The sequence below is a fragment of the Periplaneta americana genome, chromosome 5, assembly GCF_040183065.1.
Source record: "Periplaneta americana isolate PAMFEO1 chromosome 5, P.americana_PAMFEO1_priV1, whole genome shotgun sequence".
Classification (NCBI taxonomy): domain Eukaryota; kingdom Metazoa; phylum Arthropoda; class Insecta; order Blattodea; family Blattidae; genus Periplaneta; species Periplaneta americana.
The window spans coordinates 93,096,714-93,121,944 of NC_091121.1; the positions used below are offsets into that span (position 1 = coordinate 93,096,714).

General features: G+C 34.4%; 1 protein-coding gene across 1 annotated transcript; it reads left to right on the forward strand.

Annotated features, from left to right (window-relative positions):
- The first annotated feature begins 1,993 nt into the window (after positions 1–1,993).
- On the forward strand, positions 1,994–24,838 carry LOC138700002 (protein takeout-like). Its single transcript, XM_069826269.1, has 7 exons — positions 1,994–2,058; positions 2,156–2,302; positions 11,921–12,013; positions 14,101–14,248; positions 17,216–17,349; positions 19,307–19,456; positions 21,972–24,838. Exons 2-7 carry the CDS (start codon positions 2,194–2,196, stop codon positions 22,124–22,126), a joined length of 789 nt encoding a protein of 262 aa, XP_069682370.1. The 5' UTR covers positions 1,994–2,058; positions 2,156–2,193; the 3' UTR covers positions 22,127–24,838.
- Positions 24,839–25,231: the final 393 nt, after the last annotated feature.

The following is a 25,231-nucleotide window of genomic DNA, read 5'->3' on the forward strand; positions in this document are numbered from 1 at the left end:
GTATTTCAATAGTTGAGCATTATTATTATTATTATTATTATTATTATTATTATTATTATTATTATTTTATGTTACAGAATATTCATTACCATTATACTATGTTCTAATAGGACACAGACCTATTCACGAATATTCTTATAAATCTATCAAACGTAATTTTTTCACAGTCATCCAATTTTTAACAAATTTTAACTTCTGTTTAATTGTGTATAATAAAAAAATGCTTCTGTCATTATTACTCTTACACAATAATTATATAGGCCTATATATTTTATCAACAGTTATTTGTACATGATAGGTAAGACACATTACAGCAGGGTGCGAATTAAGATTTCTAATGAGGAGGATAAAATCCTAGAGTCCTAGATAGAGAATACCATACATAAAATTATCCTCATTCGATACGCCTGAACGCTTGGACGCACTGAGTTGCTTATCTCCCATCTTGATCATAATAATAATTATATCCATGAGCAGGCTTAAGATAAGATGTGTAATTCCTAAGTTATTGATTGTTGTCAACTTGCCGGTGATGATAGTACATCAATATTATTTTCTTTGTTTTAAAGTAATGTCTATACTCGTAATAAAATAATCATATTTTGTGAGGGGGGATAAAAGTTATCCTTGACAGGGATGTTAATATGAATTTATGAAAGGGGGATCATTTTTCAACAGGGGAGGAAATCCCCCCATTCCCCCTCGTAAATTCGTGTCATGCATAACAGTAAAATTCATGGAAACAATCAAATATGTTGAAATATTTATTTTTAAGATCAAGTAGGGAGTTCAAACCCAGTAATCCCTCCTTGCGTACGTCCCTGATGCGAGTAGTAGATTATTTTGTTAGCATAGCCTTTCTGCGAACCTCTGGAAAAATAAGTAAGGAAGAGACTAGTGAAGTGCTTTGTACGGAGTGCGGCATTGTATACGGGGGCAGAAACATGGACATTACGACGAAGTGAAGAGAAGCGAATAGAAGCATTTGAAATTGGGTATGGAGAAGAATGGAACGTGTGGACAGACAGAATAAGAAATGAAGTTGGTTTGGAAAGAGTGGGTGATGAAAGAATGATGCTGAAACTGATCAGGAAGAGGAAAAGGAATTGGTTGGGTCACCGGCTGAGAAGAAACTACCTACTGAAGGATGCACTGGAAGGAATGGTGAACGGGAGAAGAGTTCGGGATAGAAGAATATATCAGATCATAGACGACATTAAGATATATGGATCATATGAGGAAACGAAGAGAAAGACAGAAAATCAGAAAGATTGGAGAAGGCTGGAGTTGCAGTGAAAGACTTGCCAATGAACAGAACACTAAATGAATGAATGAACATTTTTCTTTATCCATCTGTGTGCCTATCTGCAACTTTGTCTGTCGGTCTGTATGTCTGTCTATTCACCTATCTATCTACTAGGGATCTGTCTACCAACCGTTGTGGGTTTATTCTAGACCCGTATTTGGAATTTTACAACTTGTTTCTAGATGAAAAATCAGCGAGATTCCCTTGATATGAGTTCAGCATGACTATGAGCTTCCACCTAAGACATTCTGAGACATAATATCAACAACGGACTAATATTTATGGTGTAGTTGGATTTGAACTAACGACCGTTAGTATCACATGATTTAAATATTGCGTATACCGCAGGCACCTGTTAAATTATGTATGTAGGTCTACCTATATAGCAACGATATAAACTTTTTTTTTTATTTTTTTACTGTGGGCGCTGTGGTTTCTTGATGGAATACCTGCCACGAAGTATTACGTCTTTTTTCTTTTATTTTCGGTTGTAAAAACAAAACACTTTCAAGACGAGGTGAATAATTATGGTTAAACTTTTACTTTTCTTAGCGTATAGTCGAAACATGAGCCGCTCTTCCTCTGTTCTGTTAATGGTTTTTAACCGTGGAAGAAGAAAGCGTTGCCAAGTGGCCAACATAACATTTGAATGATAAAAGAAGATGCAGAAGGAATTTATATTTCGCACTAGCATCAAAACATTGCCACCTCACGAACCAACAACAGAAGCGTAGACGAAATAGTGGAAACCGGTAAGTCTTCTTTCTCAGCTCCCTCCTCAAAAAACACTTTCTCCAATCGTGCGGCCGCAGTACCGATTGCTTTCTTCTTAAATATTTCATTTCTCAGAGGCCAGCGGAAGCGGATCGAGCTCTTCAGCGAAGACGATGGCTGGAACAGTCGCGGCAATATCCCTTTGCGTATTGTTGTGCGGGTTCCAGCCCTCGGAAGGAAGGGAAGAGGACCCCCAGCCCATCAAGCTGCTCCAAGAAGCTCGTAAGTCACTTCAGCACCTTGAATGTTTATTTTTGTCAGCAACTCTTTCTACCAATATTTCAAGTAGTTCTCATTTACATAAGCAACATTTCTTTTTCTGCTCATTTGCTGTTTACAAATCGACGTTGTACACAGGGCCTGATTACAATTTCAGAGGCCCGGGGCTTAATTTTGTTATGAGGGCCCTTCTTTTCATATATGATAACTATTTTATTTCATTTAAATTCTGTCACCTAATGTACTATTTATTTTATTTCACAGAGTTGTTTTATTAATTCTCCATTTTGAGGAGAACGATTAAAAATAAAGTGGTCCAATAAGGTATCAGTGTTGTGTGGCCACAAGACAGGGTCAGAGCTGACTGCATTGGTTGTACCAGTAGGCTACTATCCCTAGTTTCCTCTAGTGAAGTAATTCAGGAGTTTGAAAGCAATGCTTAGACTTATACAAAAATACCTTGGCTTTTCACAATTTAGTAGCTGTGGCAGATCGTTGTCTCTGTATGCCAAAGTCTTCATTAGTCTGTGTTAAAACAATCTTAACTTTTTTAAACTGGAGGTCTCTGTGTGTAAAGGATTACTACTAGTAACACATGAACGAACATGCTTGCTCAATGATCAGCGTTGTTTTTTCTATTGTTGAATTTCATTTATTTATTTATTTATTTGTTTGTTTATTTATTTATTTATTTATTTATTTATTTATTTATTTATTTATCTAATTATATTGTATTTCATGTTACAATTAACAGAAAAGCTTTAGCTCACCCTGAAAGAGTAGAACTCGTGCTCAGGGGCGGATTCCTGAATTTAAATTAAGAAGTATATAATACAGTTTGTCTTATATCTATTACGCAATAAGAATATATAAATTTAAATTTACAATTTTTCAATTTTTATAAAATCCATACATAACTTTTTAAATTTAATACTAGAACTACAGAATTGATAAGATTAGGATAGCTTTCCGTTTTCTTTTATTGGCTTCTAACTCAGATTTCCTTGGGAATTTCATTCTTAACCTCTTCAGACCTGGATTTATGTTAAAAAAATTGAAAAAAAAAATGGTCATATAACCATTCTGGGGATCCAAAATTCCCACATTAAGTCTTCACAGAAAATCAAAATTTGGGGACAATTTTGACTCCTGGGGCTCCAAAATTTTAAATTTTATGTCTAATTCAGGTATAGAAACTTTTCAAAAATAATATTCTCCATTTCTATCACAATGAATTTTTCAAAATATTTAAAATTATCGAAGACATTCCAAAAAAGGAAAAAAAGAAACTATGTACACTATAAATATACATCGGGCCTGAAGGGGTTAAAGCACTTTAACACGACCACTACATATAATGGTCCTATACCAACAGAAATTATACAAGCTGCAAGGAACACAAGCACTATGCGCTTGGTTTAACACTCAATGCAATGAGAACTGACAATGTTGTTGGCTTTGGCTGCTCAATTCATTATTCATTATTTAAATAGGCCATTACAATTTGAATAAGCTGTACATGGTAGCCAACTTTTACAAGTTTAACGGAAACTCTTCAATCAACTTATGACTCTAAACTTAAAACAATAAAGTGAATTTTGATACGTTTTCTAACATAATAATTCATTATGTAATTACTCATTTTCTCAATTCTGATTTTCAGTTGACAGAGTTGTTGTCTACTTGATTTGCATAATTCATTTTAAAAAAGTTTGTTCCCGAATTTTGAGGCCCCCAAGACCATGAGGCTCTGAGCAGCGATACTATAGACTCCTGCCTAAATCAGGCCCTGTTGTACAGAGAAGAAGTTTCATACCTGAACCAACTTCATATCTGAATTCACCTATTAATTTACTACTTTCATCACCTGCAGTTTATGTTTTAAAAATAATGCTTATTTTTATAACAGGGTTCTTCTTCATTCCTCAATTAGGAAATTTACCTTCCTCTTGAAGTCACCCCATCACTTGAGGCTTAAGCAGCCCGTCATTGTTTCGTTTTTCATTATTAATTTTCTAAGTTGTAAGTTAGTAACTCTGCAACCTATCTTAGCCGCATTGGAACCTCATTTAGCAGAGAAGTCATTTACGACTACTTCAAAAACGAGTAAAATCTCGGTGATGGCCAGATTGTATTTGTGGTTGACAAAATCAAAGTTGTGAGGGTTTTCTCTGGATTCTCCTGTTTTTCTCTATTCATTCTACTGACATTTTCCACAATTCCCCTTTCATTATCGTGTCTATCTCGAAAAATATGGCGTGACACGGAACTGACCATCCACCAACGATGGGTGTTCCCTCGTGGTTTATACAAAGGCTGGTCGATGGCAGTAATGGTGGATTCTAGAAGAGTAACAAATAAGCACAAGAGACTTCGGAGCCATGAGCTTCTTCCTCTCCTGATGCGACATGACGACTCATGTAGATCAGTGAGGTATCGTAGACAGTCACCAAAGGTATTGTATGAGGATGTGATGGCTGAAGAGGAATGCGTGGTATGGCGGATGATTGAGCCAGGTTAGCCGGACAGCACAATCGGCACGTAGCATATTTATGCTAAAGTGTTAGGAATATTCTATGTTTCATCTGATTTAACACTTCTACCTCTACTTTTGCAACTTATCTTACTGTCGTATGAGATACACGAGAAATGTCGTCAGAGGATTCATGTTACAATTAACAATATTCACGAGTGTTACAGGAAATATACTTCTAATTGTTTCGCATACCATCCGTTGTACCATTGTACTAAGAAAATATTCTTTCGACAACACACGATGTTAGTGTTGCAAATTTTAATTAGTTTATATTTATTATAATGTGTTCTGTATTGTCTTGTGCCTGTCCACTGTTTAATTCATATTGCACTTCACAGTGTTTGGAATATGCAGAATATTTTCAAGAATACTCTTCACTTTCAGTTTAACTCTTTTATTATTATAGACAGCTGATCGTATAGAATTTAAAATTCTTTCATAACACAAGGGCAAGTATTGTGTACGCATGATTCTTGGAGTCGGCAATATTCTGAACGTATACTTTTCAACCAAATATTATGGAACGGAATATTCGCAAGTATTAACATCATAATAAAAAGTGAACTGATCCCAATCGAATCACTAAAAATTCAGATGTCTTATAAAACCACTATGTTTTTGTAAATCATGACGCTTTTTAACTTTTACGTCCAACTTACACACTTTATACCATAATATATTTTCGTCCTTGGCTGAAAAATAATCATATCCGGACTCTTTTACAAGCATAGTCAAAGTTACAGATTTTATTGGCGCCATTTTAATACATTTTCACAGTACCTTTACTAGATCACAACTGAACTCCTGACAAAGGTTTACTTTTAAACAGAAAATAGATTTACTGTGCCGAAACAAGCCGAAACAACCTATTAGAATGCAGTAAAAAATACAAAACCTGCACCAATTAAACTCCGAATGAATAGAGCTCCCTTCACGTGACGTCTTTCATTTTGCATACGAATCTGAAGGTACATCAGTAAAGTAAACAGCTAACGTCATCCTGTATCCTGTGTTCCTTAAGGTATCCTAAATTTTCAATTTTCCTTGAAAAAATGGGTTTTGTGATTTTTATGTCATCTGAAAGCTTGGAATTGCTAGTTATAAAAAATATATCAATTTTGTCTCTAAAATGTTTGGTTAAACCTGACTTTTTATTGACCGGAACACCCTTTCTTTAAACCGGAAGTGAAGTTCTGCAAGTGTCAATCTGTCACATTCTACCAATTTTATATATTTTTCGTGTAATAACAATTCGAATTTGGCGGTAGAGTTTGTATTATTTTTTCATACAGTCAGGAAGCTGTGTGTTTGATTTTACAATTTATCATACTCTCAGGATGTAGATGATTTTTCTCCATGTTCATCTTACGTCATTTTAAACATTAATGTTAACACAAAGTGCACTTGGGATTGAGGTGTTTTTATCATTCTTGCACCAAAATGATGCTGATTAACGTAGCTAAATGCCAAACTCCAAACAGTGTCCTACTGCTTAAGAAAGTTAATTTAGAACTCCAAGATCTTAAATTTTTATTTTTATGTTTGATATTTCCAAAAAATAAAATTGAATTTTTCCTTAATGGGATAATACAATGATAAAAACTGTTTTCACAGCTTATTCTGTGTTGTTTTAGGAGTAAGAGAGTGAAATAAATTTTGTTCTAACATAAAAACTGTGAGCCAAGGACTAAAACAAACAAATTTCAGTTCTCGCTTTAAAAAATTGCCCTCCTGCCCTCCCAAAAATATTTGAGGGGTTTATTTTGTGTGAAAATCCTTAATTATGTTTAAAGTAATCAAGGAAAAGAGAGTTTTTAAATTTTTGGTAAAAACTGCAAGAGGGTAGATATGAATCTCATACCTGTAGCCGCTTCTAGGCAATGTTTTGGTGTCCCAACTTCGTTCCCTAATCATGAGTAAGTGTTCCGTTTTACCATTCCTCTCTGCGAAACATCTCGGAAACTTAGTACGCGCTTCATATACGCCAGCCACATTAGATGAAGTCAGATTATAAGATTTAAAACAGAAGTACTTAACGTTAATGGCACAGCTCACTTTCTATTTTCCATTCATTTGCCGAGATTTATTTTGCCTAACCTCTGAAATGTCTTTATATGCAGCAAGTGTAACCTTAAGACTGCTTTTCTTTCTACTCACGCTTACAATTTACACGCTTTATTGTTCTTATGTCACGTAACAAGCCCATCTCTCTATTCCGCAAGGAAATATTACAGTGATGTCATACCTGGCAGTCGAGTATGTTACATAACTTGTAATAGGGTCACTTAGAGTCGCTAGATAAACAGATAAAAAGAAACAAGAGTTTAATGACAAGGAAGAAGAGGCGAAGAAAGAGAAAATACTTTCACCACTCTCCATTTCATTCCACTTCTACAAGGCTATGCAAGAACTGACATACTACGCTACATTGTCAGCCTTAAGCAGAAATGTAAATGAGCCACATGCCGCTGCTGTCTCTCACCGAAACACTTTGCTTTCGATTTTACATGTTCACTATTTAGTTTCCGCTTTATGGTTTAATCGTGCGGAAAGGAACTTGGCAAATACTCCGAGAAACTTATTTGCGAATAGTTAAATAATTATAAACACGGCTTTGCTAAGCATAAATTCGACGGAGTTACGCAATAAGAGACCAAGCGCCAAAACCTGTTTCGAGATATTGGCCGTTGAAATAAATCTGTTTTTTTTTTTATAAAACATTTTATGCAAGAAGTATTATAAAATGTATACTGTTACAAAAATAGCACAAATAATACCAAAAAAAAAAAAGGCTAACGGATTTTTAATAAGATACCAGCCGTTGAATCAAAGCAAAATAAAGTGGTAAGTGAATTTTATGCAATAGACGAATTTTTACTTATGAACAGCAGCAAAATTCAGATATCGCATTCTTGACTTTTTCCGATTTAAATTAGCCTGCCCTCAATAGATCTGTGCAAATGTCTAATTTTTTTTTTTTAATTGTCGGTTGGTCTATTATTGAGTAACTCCGTGCAATTATGTTTGCAGTTACATAAAATGTATTTATGACCTGGTTTCATTCCTCTGGACAAAGAACTAAATAAATCTTTCAGCTCTTTTTAATAAATTAATTGAAATAATGGACTCTTAACTGCGAAAGAATCGAGACAGTTATTGTTTGTGTCTTTAAACTGTAGCAGAAAACGAAATGGATTAACTTAAAAAAAAACTAAATAGTTTACACATTGACGATTCATACAAAATTATATTGACATTAATTTTGTACATCTACCCATATATTCTTTTAATATAGTCGATTAAATCTGAAATAATGGCTTTTAAAGGAAGAAACTCGACAAAGCAAAAACAAAACACAATTTGCTACAGACAAAATCATTTTAAATGAAAACGCATGTTTTAATCATAAAATAAAATTACCAAAATAATAGGCAATAATATTATTCAGTGCGATGTGCAGATTTCCACTTTGATTTTATATTTCTGCAATATGTTTTCTGTAGCCACCAAAAGACCATTCTCTCCAGGTTATGTTCCATTTTCTGTTTTCGGTATTTTTTCTTCTTCTATAATTTATTGTTTCTATATGCAATTTTCGGTTGTTTCAACATTCAGTATTTTTTCCTGTTAATGGATATATACCAAGTTCTTTTTTAATGCCTTCGTTTTTAAATCGTTTCAGTTTATGCAGATCCCTTACTGAATTATCGTAAATGTCTGCATCTACTGCAACAAATTAACAATATATTTTCTAATATTATAGCATTTTTAACACAGCATTTTAACACGAAAGCCACTAATTTTTGGCTTTAGTGTTACTGCTATCTAACGTCAAATGTTTCTATTAATACAAAAAATTGTAACACACCTGTCACCTGGCAAAATTAGCAGGGTCAGATCCGGCTAAGGGGTATAGATTTTTCAGTGCGGAAAAATCTTATGCAATGGTCCTCTGTGAGGATTTTTAACCATTCTGAAATTTCATGCTCGAACCTGAAGCCTAAAAGAAAAGACTCCTGGAAAAAATTTAACGTACTTTACAGTTACTTCATTACTGGATGATAGTCCGTCTCTTGTCGTATTTTCGCGGTATTAGTTTTAAATAACATAAAATCTAAATGGCTGAAAGGAAAAATTATTATTAGAATGAGTGGTTTGCGGGTGTAATAATTTAATAAAGATACAGTTTTGTAAACATAATAGACTATTAATAAGTATTAATATTGGTAAACAGTTCCATAAGATACTTCATCATGACCAGGTGACTCATCAGGTTACTTGTTGCACTTATAATAACGAGTATTTTCATGTAAGTCTGTTACTTATCGGGATGCATTAATAGTATGTTGTTTATATTTATTTTTTTCGCAAAACCTATAAATTCCTTAATAAAAGATTAAAAAAAAAATTCCTAAAACATGGGTTGAAAAAACCTAATGTAGTATTTTAAAAGGGAAAAATCCGGGGCATGGTTAAGAGTAGAGTCCTCCGTTTGGTTACTTTGAGTGCAAGTTATGTGTACACAGATTATTTATAGTACTAGCTTCGCTCTGCGAGTCAGACCTGTTCAGGCTGTCTCCTCGCTCCGTTTCGTGTGTTTACGTCTGTTTATTCGCGTGTTTGCCTGTATAGCGACTGAACACTGAGAATAGTACTCACGTAGAAAATATTCTATCACGTGAATTTAATAACAAACTAAATATTTAAATTAAGTCACCTTATGGGAAACAGAAGATATTGTCACAATAAGTAAAATGCATCTACATTGTAGATAGCCTATATTTTCTGTTTCATAATATATTTTTCATCCAAAAAATAAAAACAAATGATCATTATTTTTCTCCTATTAACAGAGTCCTGAATATTTAAATTCCACTTTTTAATAGAAATAGCTATATTTTATCAAAGCGAAAATGAGTTTAGGAGTAAATAATATGATAATTTATAAAAGGAACTGATATTCACAATCGAAAATGAATTAATGTTGAAATATATGAAATGTACTTCGGCTTAGATTTTTCAACGTTATTTAATTTATAAATATTTGTATTTTTTTCTGCTTGTATTACCGTCTCCAATGTCAGATTGTAGAAGTTAATTATGAATATTAGTTTTTCACGTGAACAAATTAGACACAGACCTATGTATGTACATATATAAATGAATTAATGAATTAATTAATCGAAATAAAATTTCGAAATTTAAGTGATAAATGAAATTCCAGTAAAAACAAAATTATTTCCTATATTATTATGATGTACCGTAGTACATATGATATTTACGTGCACCTCTGTACATGTATAGACATTGTGCCACGTCATACATCTATGACGTAGTGCATGAGGGTAGGCCACTAAAGGGAACCAAAGAGGTGGAACTTAAACTGAGAGGATTCAATCCGACATCGGGATGGAAATCCGGTGTGGCTTAGTGGATAGAGCATCAGCACGTAGAGCCGGGTTCAAATCCCGGTGCCGGAGAGAATTTTTCTCTGCTCCAATCATCCTTCATCATAAAATTATTTCCATTGACTACTTGCTTTTGTTTCGGCATGTTGACTGCCTTACCCACTGAAAACAGACCTGAACTGTGTGGGGTTCAATGCCATTGATCTATATTCTATACACAACTACAAAGATACGGGTTGCTTGGTGACTCTAGGTAACCAAACGCAGGACTTTAGTTATGAGTGACACGACTCTGACGAATGAATCTGTGACTAGCTGCAAAACTTTGGATATATTGTCTTGCCACAAGATTGTAAATCACAAATCGTTCTTATGAACAGGTAATATGTTTGAACTTTTTCTTCATTAGAAAATAAAGAGAACTATTTAAAAGAATATAGGCTACATTCCAAAAAAAACTGTATCCCACTACGAACACATATTATTATTATTATTATTATTATTATTATTATTATTATTATTATTATTATTATTATTTTTGTAATAAGTTAGGCCTATTGAACCAATATAGTCAATGAGTTTCAGTGAAATTACTTCTGGGAAAATATAAAGTAAATTAAATTAAATTATTAGATCTAGTCATATATTATGACTAATAGTCCCAATATATTTTCTCTGCTTCTCCTTAATCCGTATTCTCCTCAATTTCTTGTCAGATATGAAGCCGATACTACACTTCACGCTCCAGCTTTGCAGGAATGTGCACCAAGTGATGCTATAAATGCGAAGAGTGGTCCGGAACAGATTTATCATTTAGAACATACACTTACATGGACTCATGGGGCCCGAGCCCACTATCGTGTTGCTACTAACTTATTATTATCATTATTATTTATGATATTTTTGTATATCTCAAGTGTTTGAGCCATCCAATGTTTTCCAACAGTTGGCGCCAATGTACACTCTCCTTGTAGAATCTTAGACCTAAGATCATTGTGTTGCGTAAATTTACGAGCGAGTACGAAATGATTCCCAAATTCTAAATGGTTTTCGCTCAGTTATAAGACTTATAAGCGTTACGTCTGAGGTTGTTCCCATAATTCTAACGTGATATATAAATCACATCCTCCTTTTTCATTTTTCATTTCTGTCTGCTTCTTGTAGGTACAGTTAAATATTAATCACTTCAGACCTGTTAATTTAGCATTTAATTTTGTGGGGGCACATCAACCTCAGAATGATGATTCTATTTGTGATCAGCATAGGTAGGAAGTTCGTACCAAAACAGTAGATTTCAGTTGAGTACAGCGAGGAGTAATCTGGCTACAGACGAAACGCAGTTCACTTCATAGTATCATTCTGTGGAGCTGTGTACAGTCATGAATATTTTGAAGAATACTGTTAATTTATATTAATATTTTAGGATCTGAACAAAATGAGCTACCTGTTATTATTGTATTATTTATGTAATGTTAATATTATGCATGATTCCAAAAAAGTAGACTTATCTGTTATTAAATAATTATGCAAACAGTAGTGTGCAACACGTTTATATTTTCCCGGTTTATTCTTCGTACTACTCGTACTACCTCTAAGTTCAGTAGTTTATATATTTTATGCCCTGTATATCAACCATACAGCGTTGAACTAATTTCAATAACATTCGACATGTTACAGCTCAATGGCTGAAACCATGCAGGTTGAAAGATCCCAACCTGAACAGCTGCCTCAAGGATACCTTCCAGCACATGTTCCCAGCATTGGCTTCTGGTGAGTTTCAAGTAGTACCGAAACAGAGACAGAGATCAACATCGTCTGTTTACTGAAATTACTGAATAAGTAAAGTTTCATTGTAACAGGTTACGATTATGTTAACATAATAAACATTGGACCATGAAGCAGAAGTAAACTATTGTGAGCAGTGGCTATTCCATTGTTACTCTATGAAGTACACTGCTCCATCGATATAGGAGAAAGCCAATGTTTACCTACTTAGATTCAACACACGGAGCAAGTCCCCTACAATCGGCAAGCATCATGGTCAAGTACAGCATGAAAATCCAGCAATATTATGAACAGTAAAAAATCGATCATACAGGAATGTGTATCGATTTTTAAGAGTTGTTAATTCGTTTAAAAAAACTGAATCTGATACAACTTTAATGCAAATTAATTTTATTTCCTAGAATATATCTATAAAATATAATAATAATAATAATAATAATAATAATAATAATAATAATAATAATAATAATAATAATAATGAATAAAGAAACAAACAAATAACTAAGGAAATATATAAATAAATAAAGAAAAAGAAAGAAAGAAAGAAAGAAAGAAAGAAAGAAAGAAAGAAAGAAAGAAAGAAAGAAAGAAAGAAAGAAAGAAAGAAAGAAAGAAATAGGTATTACCTTAAACTCTCCAGCGATATATCCTTAATATTTGCGCCGTTTTCAAGGTGTTGAATAATAAGTACTGTATTTACTTTATCAGAAATATTCAGACGTGAACGTGTTTGTGACATGATGCCTTACTGGTATGCGGTGGTTTGGATTCTCGCTCTACTCTTTTGCTGCTTTCTTTAGTTTAGACTCAAACGCATTCAAATGTGTACAGCTGCTGAATTCAATAAATTATATATAGGGCTATATTACTAATTTTAATATTCAAGAAAAGTGTGTGAATATGTTTGGATACTTCGTTGGAATGTATGGTATTTGATTGAAACCCATTCCATACATTTTTAATGTGAAAATGAATGTTGGATTCAATGACGCTTAGCTAAAGCAGGAGATCTACTGATCAGATTTATTCTAAAAATAAAACAGTGTGAACTCACCTACACTTGTAGAGGTGGCTCATGGAAAAAAAGTATGTGTCGCAATTGTGATACCGTACAAATAAAATTTCTTTAGATATTTTTCTTTAGAATTTGATTCTGTCTCCTTAAAAATGACATCGATAAAATATATTAATGTTTCTATTACCTTTTCTCGCGTATCTGAATTCATACCTCTGAGTCACTAGGATACTAAGCTCTCCCACCGTGATAACATAATATCATTCCTGTCTCTTTGCCAATCACTTGTACTGCACAATATGATTGCCTCGCCAGGTACCTATACGGAATCAACACTCCTGTATTTTCTAAGGGCGTATTGTTTCCACCGCTGTGAAGTAATGGTCAGCACGTCTGGGTATGCAACGATCCGGGGCCAGGTTCAAATCCTGGTTGGGACAAATTACCTGGTTGGAGTTTTTCCGGGGTTTTCCCTCAACCAATTGAAGCATAATTGCTGGGTAATTTTCGGTGTTGGACCTCGGACTCATTTCGCCATTATTAATTCATATATCATCATCATCATCCATACAATAGCCCGGGTTAAGTTCATGGTGCGGCGTGCTGTACTTGTACAAGAGCGCGGCCGTTCAACTACCCTATCATTCACAACAATAGGAGTGGTAAGCATAATAAGCCTCAGGCTGCAGTGTAAGCCTTCGGGTCCCTCATCCGTACGAGAGAAATAAAAAGCGTATTGTATGAACAGGTAGAAGGAATGGACAAAAGACATCTACAAGTGTCCCTGGCACACAGAAGAGATCGCTACGCCCTCGAATTCCTCGTCACTGAAAATGTCTACCGCAGCTGTAGATGAAACGTTTGGACGTAACATCGCCAGCAGATCACGGCCTCTTAGCCCAGAAAACACCCATTCCATTGCATAAAATGGTTTAACACATGTATATTGGGTACACTGTGATAATTTCTAATATTCTTTTTCTATTTAAGAAAATCATAATTTAAAAGTGATAGGAATATTAAACGAAAAATCTGCATTCAAACTGAAATGTTGCAGGTATCCCGGAGATCAACGTGGAACGCTTCGAGCCTCTGTACCTGCCCAAGCTTGGCCTTGCTAAAGGACACGGCCCGGTCACCATATCGGGCAGCTTCTACAACATACTGGCCCACGGGCCCAGCAATGCCACGGCCACCTTTGCTTCGTAAGTTAGCAGAATTCAGATTTGAGCCTATTAGCATCATTAGTCTATTCAAAGATTGAACCAAGTTTCCTATTCAGTCATTGATATTGAAACGTACTGGGACTCTCTAATCTTCTGGTTTTTAAGGAGAAAAATACTGATTTAAAATAATACATGATAAATATACTACAAGGGACACACTCTCAGACCCAATAAAGTAGGTACAATTCCATTTCCCTGCGAGACATATAATTTTGTCATCGGCATTAATTTTGAATAGAGATGTCACTAAATGTAGTTGTTTCTTTATATGAATAACAAACAATTTGTATTTTTTTTTGACGACCCTTTACCAAGAGACTTTCCAATCTGAAGTTAGGCATTCTTGGCTTACAAACTACAGATCATTATCAAATTTAGATTTTTTGGTGATAGCTTATATGACTCAAAATGTTTTCAGATTCAGTCAGTAATCAAATATCTCAAAAAGTAGGAATCATTTTGTGATTACATTTGTTGGTGATATTTAGTTAATTCACTTTCAAATTACTCATAATTTGGGTTATTATAAAGTAACTAATCCATTTGAAATGAATATAATTCTAAACAAATTGAGAATAACTGTTTGCACCTAAAACACTGAAAATATAAAACGTGAGGGTTATCATTATTTACTCTCGAGTCTTCAATCACAGTAGCCTATTTTATGTGGACCAAATAAAGTTTAAATAATCAAGTAATATAATATTGTTTATATTTTAAAGTTTTCTGTGCTCGATTCACTCAGGAGTTACCGTAATAGCATACACATTATGTCCATTTAGAGAAATCACACAATAATATTATACAAATCGGTTAAGTAGCTTCTGAGATTACTTCATACAAACACAAACATTCTCAGTATGTTAAAATTGATAAACATTCATATATTCCCATCATACAAATTATTATATCCCTATAAAATAGTGTTAAATTAATAGCTTCCGGTTGTTGTTGTTGTTGTGCAAGGCCCCTTATAGACGCAGTCATTTGTTTTCATTTTATTATAGCCTATTAGTCTGAGACGGCGCTAAAATGTGCTTACATTGTCATTTTAAAACTCGTGTATCTCGTTAAATATCAGTCCTATCAAAATTTTTTATAGAATAAAACTTATCGGAAATCGTTTTTAAAGAAACTTTTGTTATGCAAATCAAGCTTTCAGGTATAACTCCCTCTAAAGTTGATTCGAATAATTTGTACTCAATGTTGGTTGCTTGACGGTTGTCAGCCCACTTTGAGGTCTGTGGATACAGAGGGAAAAATTGGATCGGTGTCTGATAGAGTTCCCGGGTAGCTCAGTTGGTAGAGCGTTGGTACGTTTAACCAAAGGTCCCGGGTTCGATACCCGTCCCCGGAACAATTTTCCTTCGAAATTATTCAACTTTTGATATGTAATATTTTTCATAAGAATCAATAATAGGCGAGATATTTCGATTTATTTAATTGAGACCCCCTTATAATCCCCCTTTTAAATAAAGTATTTTGAGTGCCATATAGCCTAAAATCTAAGTTAGAACAAACTTATTTTATATTCCAGTTTTCATAGAAATCGGTTTAGCTATTATCGCGTGAAAGGTAACAAACATCCAGACAGACAGGCATACAGACATACAAACAATTTCAACAACTCGGTTTTTTGTCTCAGTATAATTAATTATACATGTTAACACCAATAATTATTCTCGAAAAATCGAAAATTACCAGAAAAATTTTGATTACAGATTTATTAATAATACACATTACATGATCGCTAATCATGGACACTAGAGAGAATTAGTTAAGAAGAATACAATAATCTAAAAATGAGTCACCTGCAAGAGCTACGTTTCACTTAGCTACACAGGAAACTTAATGATATTATAATACAGGGTGTTTATAAATTAGACCGACAAATTTTGGGATCAGATAGATAACCTTCTTTCAAACAGTTTTTGTTTAGGAATTTTCTTTCTTTTAGAGCAAGAGAGGTTTATCCCATTACATGGTTCGATCATACAGGAAGGAATCGAAGTAATTAGTTACTTGAAAAGTGAATAAATAAATCATTAATGTTAAAGGTACAATTTATTGACCCCAAAATACAGATAAACTGAATGTAAAGGAAAAACACTCACTTCAATATTAAATTAGAAGGATGGCTCCATTGCTTTACTGTTTCATCACTACAAGTGCTGGAACACACGTCCAGTGACTTCCATACAAGCACTGCGTTGACGTGCCATACTTTGTCATATCTTTTCAAAGACGCCAGGCATTTCCCTGATTTCAGCTACTGCGCAGGCAATGCGTATTTCAACATCTTCTTCAGAGTCAACAGGGGTTTCATAAACCACAGATAGTAATCAAATTGGTTAATACTTGATACCAAGCTCAGGGAATAAACAAACTGGATCGAAGAATGATACTGTGCTGACGGAGTAAACAAACTGGGTGGTAGCATTAAACCGCTCTTACACTGAAACGAAGCGTCCAAGCCCATGGGTTCCTTAACGAAATATGTTTGAAAGAAGGTTATCCATCCAATCCAAAAGTTTGTTGGTCTAATTTAGAAACATCCTGTATAAGGTAAGCACTGCACGTTATAAATATCAGAGATTGGTAGAGAAGCACAGAAAAAATTTTGAAAACAATGTTGATCGTATGAAAATGACAAGTGCCGCAGAAAGATTGCCACAACCAAAGAAAAATTGCTATGACCGAATAGTTCTGAGAAATAGTTTGATTGATATTTGCAATAAGTTATTATTGTTAAATTTAAAACCAGACTTAAGCGCAAGTTTGAACCAATAAATTACCGAGATTTACGATAGATTAAGTAGTTTAGGAAATTGTTTATTTATTATGTATAACTACTTTTTGTATATAGATCATTTTTAAATTATTAAGTTTGTACTTTTGTGAACTAATATCAATAAACCTATCTATCTATTGTTACATTTGTTACAGAATTGATATGAAAAATGGAGTATTCGGCTTAGGGGCCTATTTACCGGACATTCGTATTGAAGCGGACTATGATCTACAAGGAAAAGTACTTATCCTTCCTCTAGTGGGTAATGGACCCGCCAGAGTTCACCTCAGTAAGTGACGCAGGATTCATTTCCAATTCATTACGTATCACCTTTCATAGTTAAAGTAAACTCCACATTAATACTAATATTATTTTATATATTAACAAAATTTAAATGGCCGCCGAGTAGCTCAGGTGGTAGAGCAACTGGCTACGAACTGGAAGGTCCTGCGTTCAATTCCGAATGACGGATTTTCTAAATGCCAAAACTTCCACAGTGGGCCCGAGGTTCACCCAGTCTCCTAACAAATTGAGTACCGGTTCTTTCCAGAGGTAAAAAATACGGTCAAAACGCTGTGCCAACCACATCATTTTTTACTAGAGATAAGGTCAATAAAGCATCGAGTTCTACCTCCTTGCCCCCAAACACCTTCATGGTGTATACAGGGTGTTTCAGATATAAGTACCCAATTTTTTTAGGGATGATAGGTTAGCTCTGGTTATTCATTTTAAGGATAGGAATCTGGTGTCCCTGATTAGTCACCTTTATTCTACTTAATGGCTTAGTGTGCCCTGGGGGATAGTCAGCCGGAGGTTCTCTGGAATGAAAGAGGGAACAATATGTACAGAGTAGGTTCTTTAACACCTCACAATGGTATGGGGTTCGAAGCAGAAGATGTCTACTTTGGTTAAGAAGAAAAGACATGAGAGGTGAAGATCAGTTTTATTTACATTTACTTGAACGTAACTCTCAGAAGGTGTTAAAAGTGTCCATCGTTGCCCTGATGACACAATTCCATTCGTCAGACCAAGGACCGTTGGACATCATGTGCTTTATCGCGAACTTCGGCAGTGACAATTAGTGCCAGTAGGTCTTCCTCAGTGTCTACCGGGTTCTGATATATCAAAGCCTTCATGTGTACCCACAAATAAAAATCAAGAGACGTGAGATCAGGTGACCGTGCTGGCCAATGAACCGGCCCACCACCGGTCGAAATGAGAAACACAATATTAACTGGAGAGCAGTTAGCAGATACATTACATAGCACTACGTAGTCGAAAGGTGACGTAGTAATGTAAACAATGTCAGCTACCTAACTTTCAGGCGGTTAGACAGCATATTGATATTGGATAGCTAGAGAATGGGTCATCGCTGACACCATGTTCCTATGAGAAAGATAATCACCTACGCACAACCTATTATCCCTAAAAAATTCGGTACTTATTTCTGAAACATTCTGTATACCTTTACCTTTATCCTTCTTGCAAAATGAAAATATCACATATCTAAATTGAAACTCCCGGATTACACCGTGTTTCTAGATACAAACAACAAAGGTGTGAAGACTTTATTGGTAAATGTTAGTTTTAAATATAATCAAGTTTTAATAAAAGAAATTCAATTGGCCTCAACTTGTGAGTCTTTCGTTCAGTTAACATGCGTATCGGCACAGAGTCCAATTACGAGATGGACCATTTATTTGCTCTCCACGTTCTACTGATATTACAACGATGGATTTCTGGGTACACCGCTGTAGAGTAACGGTTAGCGTGTCTGACTTCAAAGGAGCAGGCCCTGTGAAAGTGAAAATGTATTATTTTATCATAATTTCACATGTTTAAGACAAATATATGTCAATAAGGCTTTTACAGTATATGTTTATTTTTTTTTTAATTTCTGAAAATACAACAAAATTCGAGCATTTCAATGTGGATATTCTATTACTATATTGAGTCCTCATTTAAAAGTCAATTATTATAATCAGATATACAACACTCTTGAAGCTGTATCCGTGCCAGCGTTGCTGGAAAGATGTTGTGCACAGATTACATTTCTATAAAGGTATGAGTAAGGTAGGAATGATGATGAAATAATTTACTTGAAATTACAGATTGAAGATTATAGTTTAGTTGACCACAGTGATAGTCTTCCAAATATGAGACACATTGTTTCATTTTGAAATGAATAGTTTCAGGATGAGCAAAAATGTCAATGTCTGGTAATGACACTGATGTATGCTTCACAGAGAATGTAACGACGAGCATGTCGTCGAAATTCGAATTACCACGCCTGCAAGGACGCCAGATCATCCACATTATCGACATGAAGGTAGATTTCGACATTCAGGGTATGACCGTTCATTTCGAGAACTTGTTCAACGGTAACAGGATCCTGGGTGAGTTATACACCGGAAACAATAGTTTATTTCATATGGTTAAAATTAACTTATTTTACAACCATGGTGTTACAAAATTAAAAGAATTGTCATACAGTGAAATCATCTTATGTAATTCAACGTTGTACAAATGTATTTTATCTCTGCCGGTGAATGACGGTTGAGTTTCAAGTGGTTTATCTTTCTCGTGGGTGTCAGAGAACCAAAAATCAAAATAAAAGATATCTGGTTACCTTAATTCCAACGCTCTCTCACTGCTTTCTTGAGAGTTTAGACATACTTTTTCTCAGAGATTAGTACGACTCTTGTCCACACCTGTGGAGTAACGGTTAGCGCGTCTAGCCGCGAAACCAGGTGGCCCGGATTCGATTCCCGGTCGGATCAAGTTACCTGGATGAGGTTTTTTCCAGGGTTTTCCCTCAACCCGATATGAACACTGGGTAACTTTCGGTGCTGGACCCCGGACTCATTTCACCGGCATTATCACCTTCATCTCATTCAGACGCTAAATAATCTAAAATGTTGATAAAGCGCCGTAAAATAAGCTACTAAAATAAAATAAAAAAAGTGCATCTTGTTATCTCTCTTTCCTCTGACCGTGAACTGTTACGTTGCACAGAGGCAGAGATATAATACGGGATAGAAATGTCATTAACTTCTATGTCAATCAATCAATCAATCAATCAATCAATCAATCAATCAATCAAACAGGGTGAATTCTGAACAGTTAGTAGTAATGGCAGGCACGGTATTTACCTATACCCCATGTTAATTTAAAAAACCGGTGCACTCCATTTATTCAGGTACCCAGCTTTGAAGCCGTTAGCCCTGATAAACAACTGTATAGAGTTAGTTCCCTATTTATGTTGTTAACTGGGATGTAAGCAAAATAACTATGTATTTATTTTCATTAAGTGGCAGCTATTACTTCTATGCCGTCAGGTTTGGAGACTTCAATGATAGATCAAGAAATGAACTTACACTTAAACAGATAGTTTATTCCCACTCTTAATGTAGATGACAATTGGTCTCCAATTAGTGGTGTTCTATGTTTCTGTAAACCAATGACTCCGAACACCACAGAGAAAATGACTCCTATACGAAGTTAACATTTTGTGACTAGTAACTTTTCGTTCTGCAAATAAATTTTACAATATTACATTTGTTCGGATACCGTAATATTTCTGTACATTTAAAAGACAAAACTAAAATTCTTTCAAGCAGTTGCTATCTTCATATAAAACTATTTTCATCTCGAAAAGGAAGCAAAAACGAGCAAAATTATATTAAACCTTTTTGTTTGAAATATATCAAAGAACAACCCCCTGAAAATAATGACATTACTTATGGTTCATTCTGTATAAATAATGCAAGTTAGCGCAATTCTCCTCATCCTTCGTTGTTTATCGGGTAGTGGCCTTCCGGCTACAAATTCAGCTCTCACGGCATTTATTTCCAGCAGCAAGGGCCTTGTACATGCTCACTACGCCATTAGATAATTAAACTATTTCTCAATATGAGGCGCTCAGTGCACAAATGCCCCAAATCAGAAAATTATATTTCCACTTTACCTCTTTGTAACAGGCGCGAAATGCGATACACAAACGAAAATTGTGCTGAAATCCCATGAAAAAACTGGGAATTATTATAGGCCGATTTATTACACTATGAAGACAACATTAGATTCAGAATCGATTTTGAACTGCCTGCTCATGCGCAGTAGCTTAATATGCGTTCCAACGAGACTAGAATTGATTCCCAACCGATACTGAATTCCCAGTTCCTTGTTCCAACGTGCTTTAGAACTAGTTCGAAACGAGTTAAATTGGTCTCAATTAAGAGCAGGAAATGGGAATTATGAACTTCTGACCCATGCGCAGATGGTTTATTCTGATGTTATGATTAAAATTCTTCGAGACTAGGCAGGTTAAAATAAAGAAAATAGACCATCATGAGAGATTTGGAAGGTGATAGTGATATATTTTACGAAGAATTAAGTTCGGAAGATTAATATAATTTTAATATGAGAAGAAACTCTGAAGGCCGTGAAAGAAGAGTTTAAGAAATGTTCCAACAACGTAAAATCCCAAACTAGTTCTGACACCGTACACAACTGGCGCATGCGTCGAAAGAAGTTCGGTATTAGTTCGGAACGCGTTCTGAATTGTTTGCTGGAACAAACCTAATATCAGGAGCTCTATGAAGCATAAACTCAATATTCAAATGATGTGGGTTAAACCATTTGTGCGCTGAGCGCTTCATGTCTTGTGACGATTAAAATCGTCCATGGAGGATGAATGAACATGAAAAGACTAGAATATCAGTAACAGATATAGAACATTTCAATTACTGTTGAATTCTGTATATGAACATGATTGAAACTTGTAACAGTTTTTAAATACTGTATGACTGTTCATAATAACTCATACTTCAGAGTGAGGATTACGTAGTTCAAAAGTTCATAGCTCAGTGATCCCTGTAAATGCAGTTGACGTTCACTACTTTTTTTTCCCAGGTCGAACCATGAACACTTTCATGAATAAACATGCTTTGGAGATCGTAAATGAACTGAAACAACCATTAGAAGAGAGCTTCAGCAGTGTGTTCAGAGAGATAATGAACGATGCCCTCAAGCACATGCCTATTGACATCTGGCTTCTCGGCGATTGAATCATCAAGCTACCGAAAAAAAACTAAGATTAGTAATATTAGGAACGTTTTTTTGAATTGACGTGGATGTTAAAATTGACACAATTGAAGGTGTAAATTGTGTACCAAACGACTAGATCGTTTCTTTAAGTGATCGCAGCCTCTCACATTATCAAAATACTAAAATACTGTTTTTTTTAGTGAATGTTAATCAAAGTGAATTCTTGATCATCTTACGACCATCAAATTCCCCAGATTAATTGTTCAAATTAACACTGTTTATACAGAGTGATTCACGAGGATTTACCGTCCCTTATGTAGCTTATTTCCGAAGAGATTCTGAGCAAAAAAGTCATATGAATATGTGTCCTAATCTCAATATTTTCAGAGTTACACTAATTTGAAGTTGTTAGTAAAATACCTTGTTTCTTTAGTTTTAAGGGTAAAAAACATTACAAATAAGGAATGAACTATTCAGAAGTGTCATTTCTTTAATTGGCTAATGTTCTGAAGCTAAAAATGTGTTGTTAATTGCTTTGTACAGATTTTATTTTTCAATTTTTAACTAAAAATTACATCATTCTAACGCACTTATCACAAAAATTGTTACAAATCATACGACTTTAGGAACTTGATTCTTTACAGTTCAATTATGTATTCTAACGTACAGTATTAAAGAATTTATAAGAATAGCTCGATTTGTAACAATTGTTGTGATAAATGCGTAAGAAAATGTAATTTTGTAATTAAAAATCGAAAAAAAATCTGTACGAATTAACTATGGAATTCACAACACATTTCTAGTTTCTAAATATTAGCTCATTAAAGAAATTATACTCCTGAATAGTTCATCCTTTATCTGTAATATTCTTTCATCCTTAAAACTCAAGAATAATGGTATTTTACAAACAACTTCAAATTAGTGTAATTCTGAAAATATTGAGATTACGGCAAATGTTTATATGATACTTTTGTTCAGAATGTCTTCTGAAATAAGCTCCGTAAGGGACGGTAAATCCTCGTGAATCACCCTGTATACACTACTTTAAGTTTTAAACTTTCTAAAGAGTTCAAATCATGATACTTTATGCTCTTTCGGGTGATCTGATTGACTGATACACGAATTTTGACAACGAGCGATGTGCTTCAATTGTCTGCATCGAATTAGTAAAGAAATATTATTTGGAGCCATCTACATAATTGTGTAATATTTCGAACAAAAGATGTAATCAAATGATCTAAGAGGTCATCGGACTCTATTTACCACTTTGAAGACTGCAAATTCTTAATTATACAATATATGTGTATATAATGTTGCCGCCAAATTGAAAACGCTTTAAAATAATAATTATCTGCATCCGAATATGATTCATACGTAAGGTGTAGCAGTATTAATTTCTCTCTTTGTTATGGGCATAATGATAGTATTGTTCATATAGTCATCTTTAAGTTTGTTAGTTTAGTGTCATTCGTTACTCGTAATAAATTTATAATATCGTATTTTTTATTTCGTGTATAGTTCGTACGTGCTTTACATATATCAGATAAATTCAATTCACTTACTTTCATCCACATAAACATGCGAACTTTAAAGGTAATATTACCTGTAATTAATATTATTTTAATGCTATTCTGAATAAACCGCTGCAGGTGACAAAAATATGAAGCAATGAGATGTTTATTACTTTTCATACAGATATGGTGGTATACTTCTAATTGTAATAAAATTAAGATCACTTTTTGAAGTGAATAGATGCTTCATGCAAAACATATTTTGATATCATTTTCGCCATTAATAACTCAATACGCGGCACACGACATGTTGGCTGTATCTACATTCTTCTGCGTTCAAAAGAGCTAAGAAACAGACTAATTTTCCATAGAGCTACAAAAGCTACTTCAGTTTTTTGGCTTGAAAATTTCACAATCAAACTTATTCACATTCAGCATTTTACAAAATTAAACATAATTATTGGTTTATTAATACATAGTTATAGAGAATTCGCATTACTGAGGAGAAATTACAAATTAACTATTTCTGTGGTGTTTGGTCAAAACACGATAACTCCCAGAAGCCTGTTTTGAGATGCAAGCACTTTTATTTTCACTTTTCCTGTACAAATCATAACTCTAGTTTACACACAAATGTGAATGAAAATAATGTAGGATTATATGGAGATATCATGACTTTACAAACGGAAGGGACTTGTTTTTATATAGGGCTGTGCTTTCAGCTAAAAAAGGCCATTTTTGTAGTTATGTTCTGACCAAACATCACAGATTTATTCGTACCAAAAGAGTTAATTTCTCATGTAGGGCTATCATGGCTCAGTAAGTAGAACTATTTTTTTCAAACTTTACGATTTTTCAATTTTGTTTAAACGTCGTGTGTTCTATATTTAGTCATCAAATATAAATAAGTCAAATCTAATAACTCCTTGAATAACACGTATGTTAATCAACTGTCAACTTATATTTAAAAACCAATATCTTCTTCATTATTTCCTCTCTATTTAAGAACTGAACACTTCTTCATTTTGTTTACTCACTAGCAGCCTTATGAAATACGTATAACTTCAATTGTCGTTGAATAGCACTGATCATCGATGTCATTGTTGCATTACCATTCAGTGTCGTTCTATAACTAAAATAATATGTCTGGTTTCTACTGTATGTGTTTACTTTGAATTTGCACTGATATGAATAAAGAAGTACTCTCAAACATTTGCATAAGGTACATAGTTTATATTTGTAATCAGTCTAACGTCATGTGTTTATTACAAGAATGAATATTCTTCAAAAGTACTTCCAAAACCACAAAGGTTGAAAATAATTGGTAAGTGTTGTTACAGTTCTCCTTTTGTTTCATGAGGAAGCAATGGTCCATCTCAGGGATCTGTGGAATAGAAACACGAAACAAGACCTCTGCGCAAGTGGTATGTAGGAGGGCTAGGGCCAATGACTGCTCTGAGGGGAGGCATTGCTAGAACGAAGCGAACAATCGCTTGCAGGAGGCGATGATTTCTCTCTGAACTCTACGTTCTACTACGAGCATCTTAGGTAACCCTTAGCGGACTCGAGCTGATACTGCCGGCAATACACTCCGGCACAGATAGACTCCGCCCC

Excerpts from the sequence above, each read along its gene's own strand:
- LOC138700002 (XM_069826269.1), top strand. The coding sequence starts at position 2,194 with ATGGCTGGAACAGTCGCGGCAATATCCCTTTGCGTATTGTTGTGCGGG. Across the intron at positions 12,014-14,100 it reads GTTCCCAGCATTGGCTTCTG|GTATCCCGGAGATCAACGTG; the intron begins GTGAGTTTCAAG and ends GAAATGTTGCAG. Across the intron at positions 17,350-19,306 it reads ACCCGCCAGAGTTCACCTCA|AGAATGTAACGACGAGCATG; the intron begins GTAAGTGACGCA and ends TATGCTTCACAG.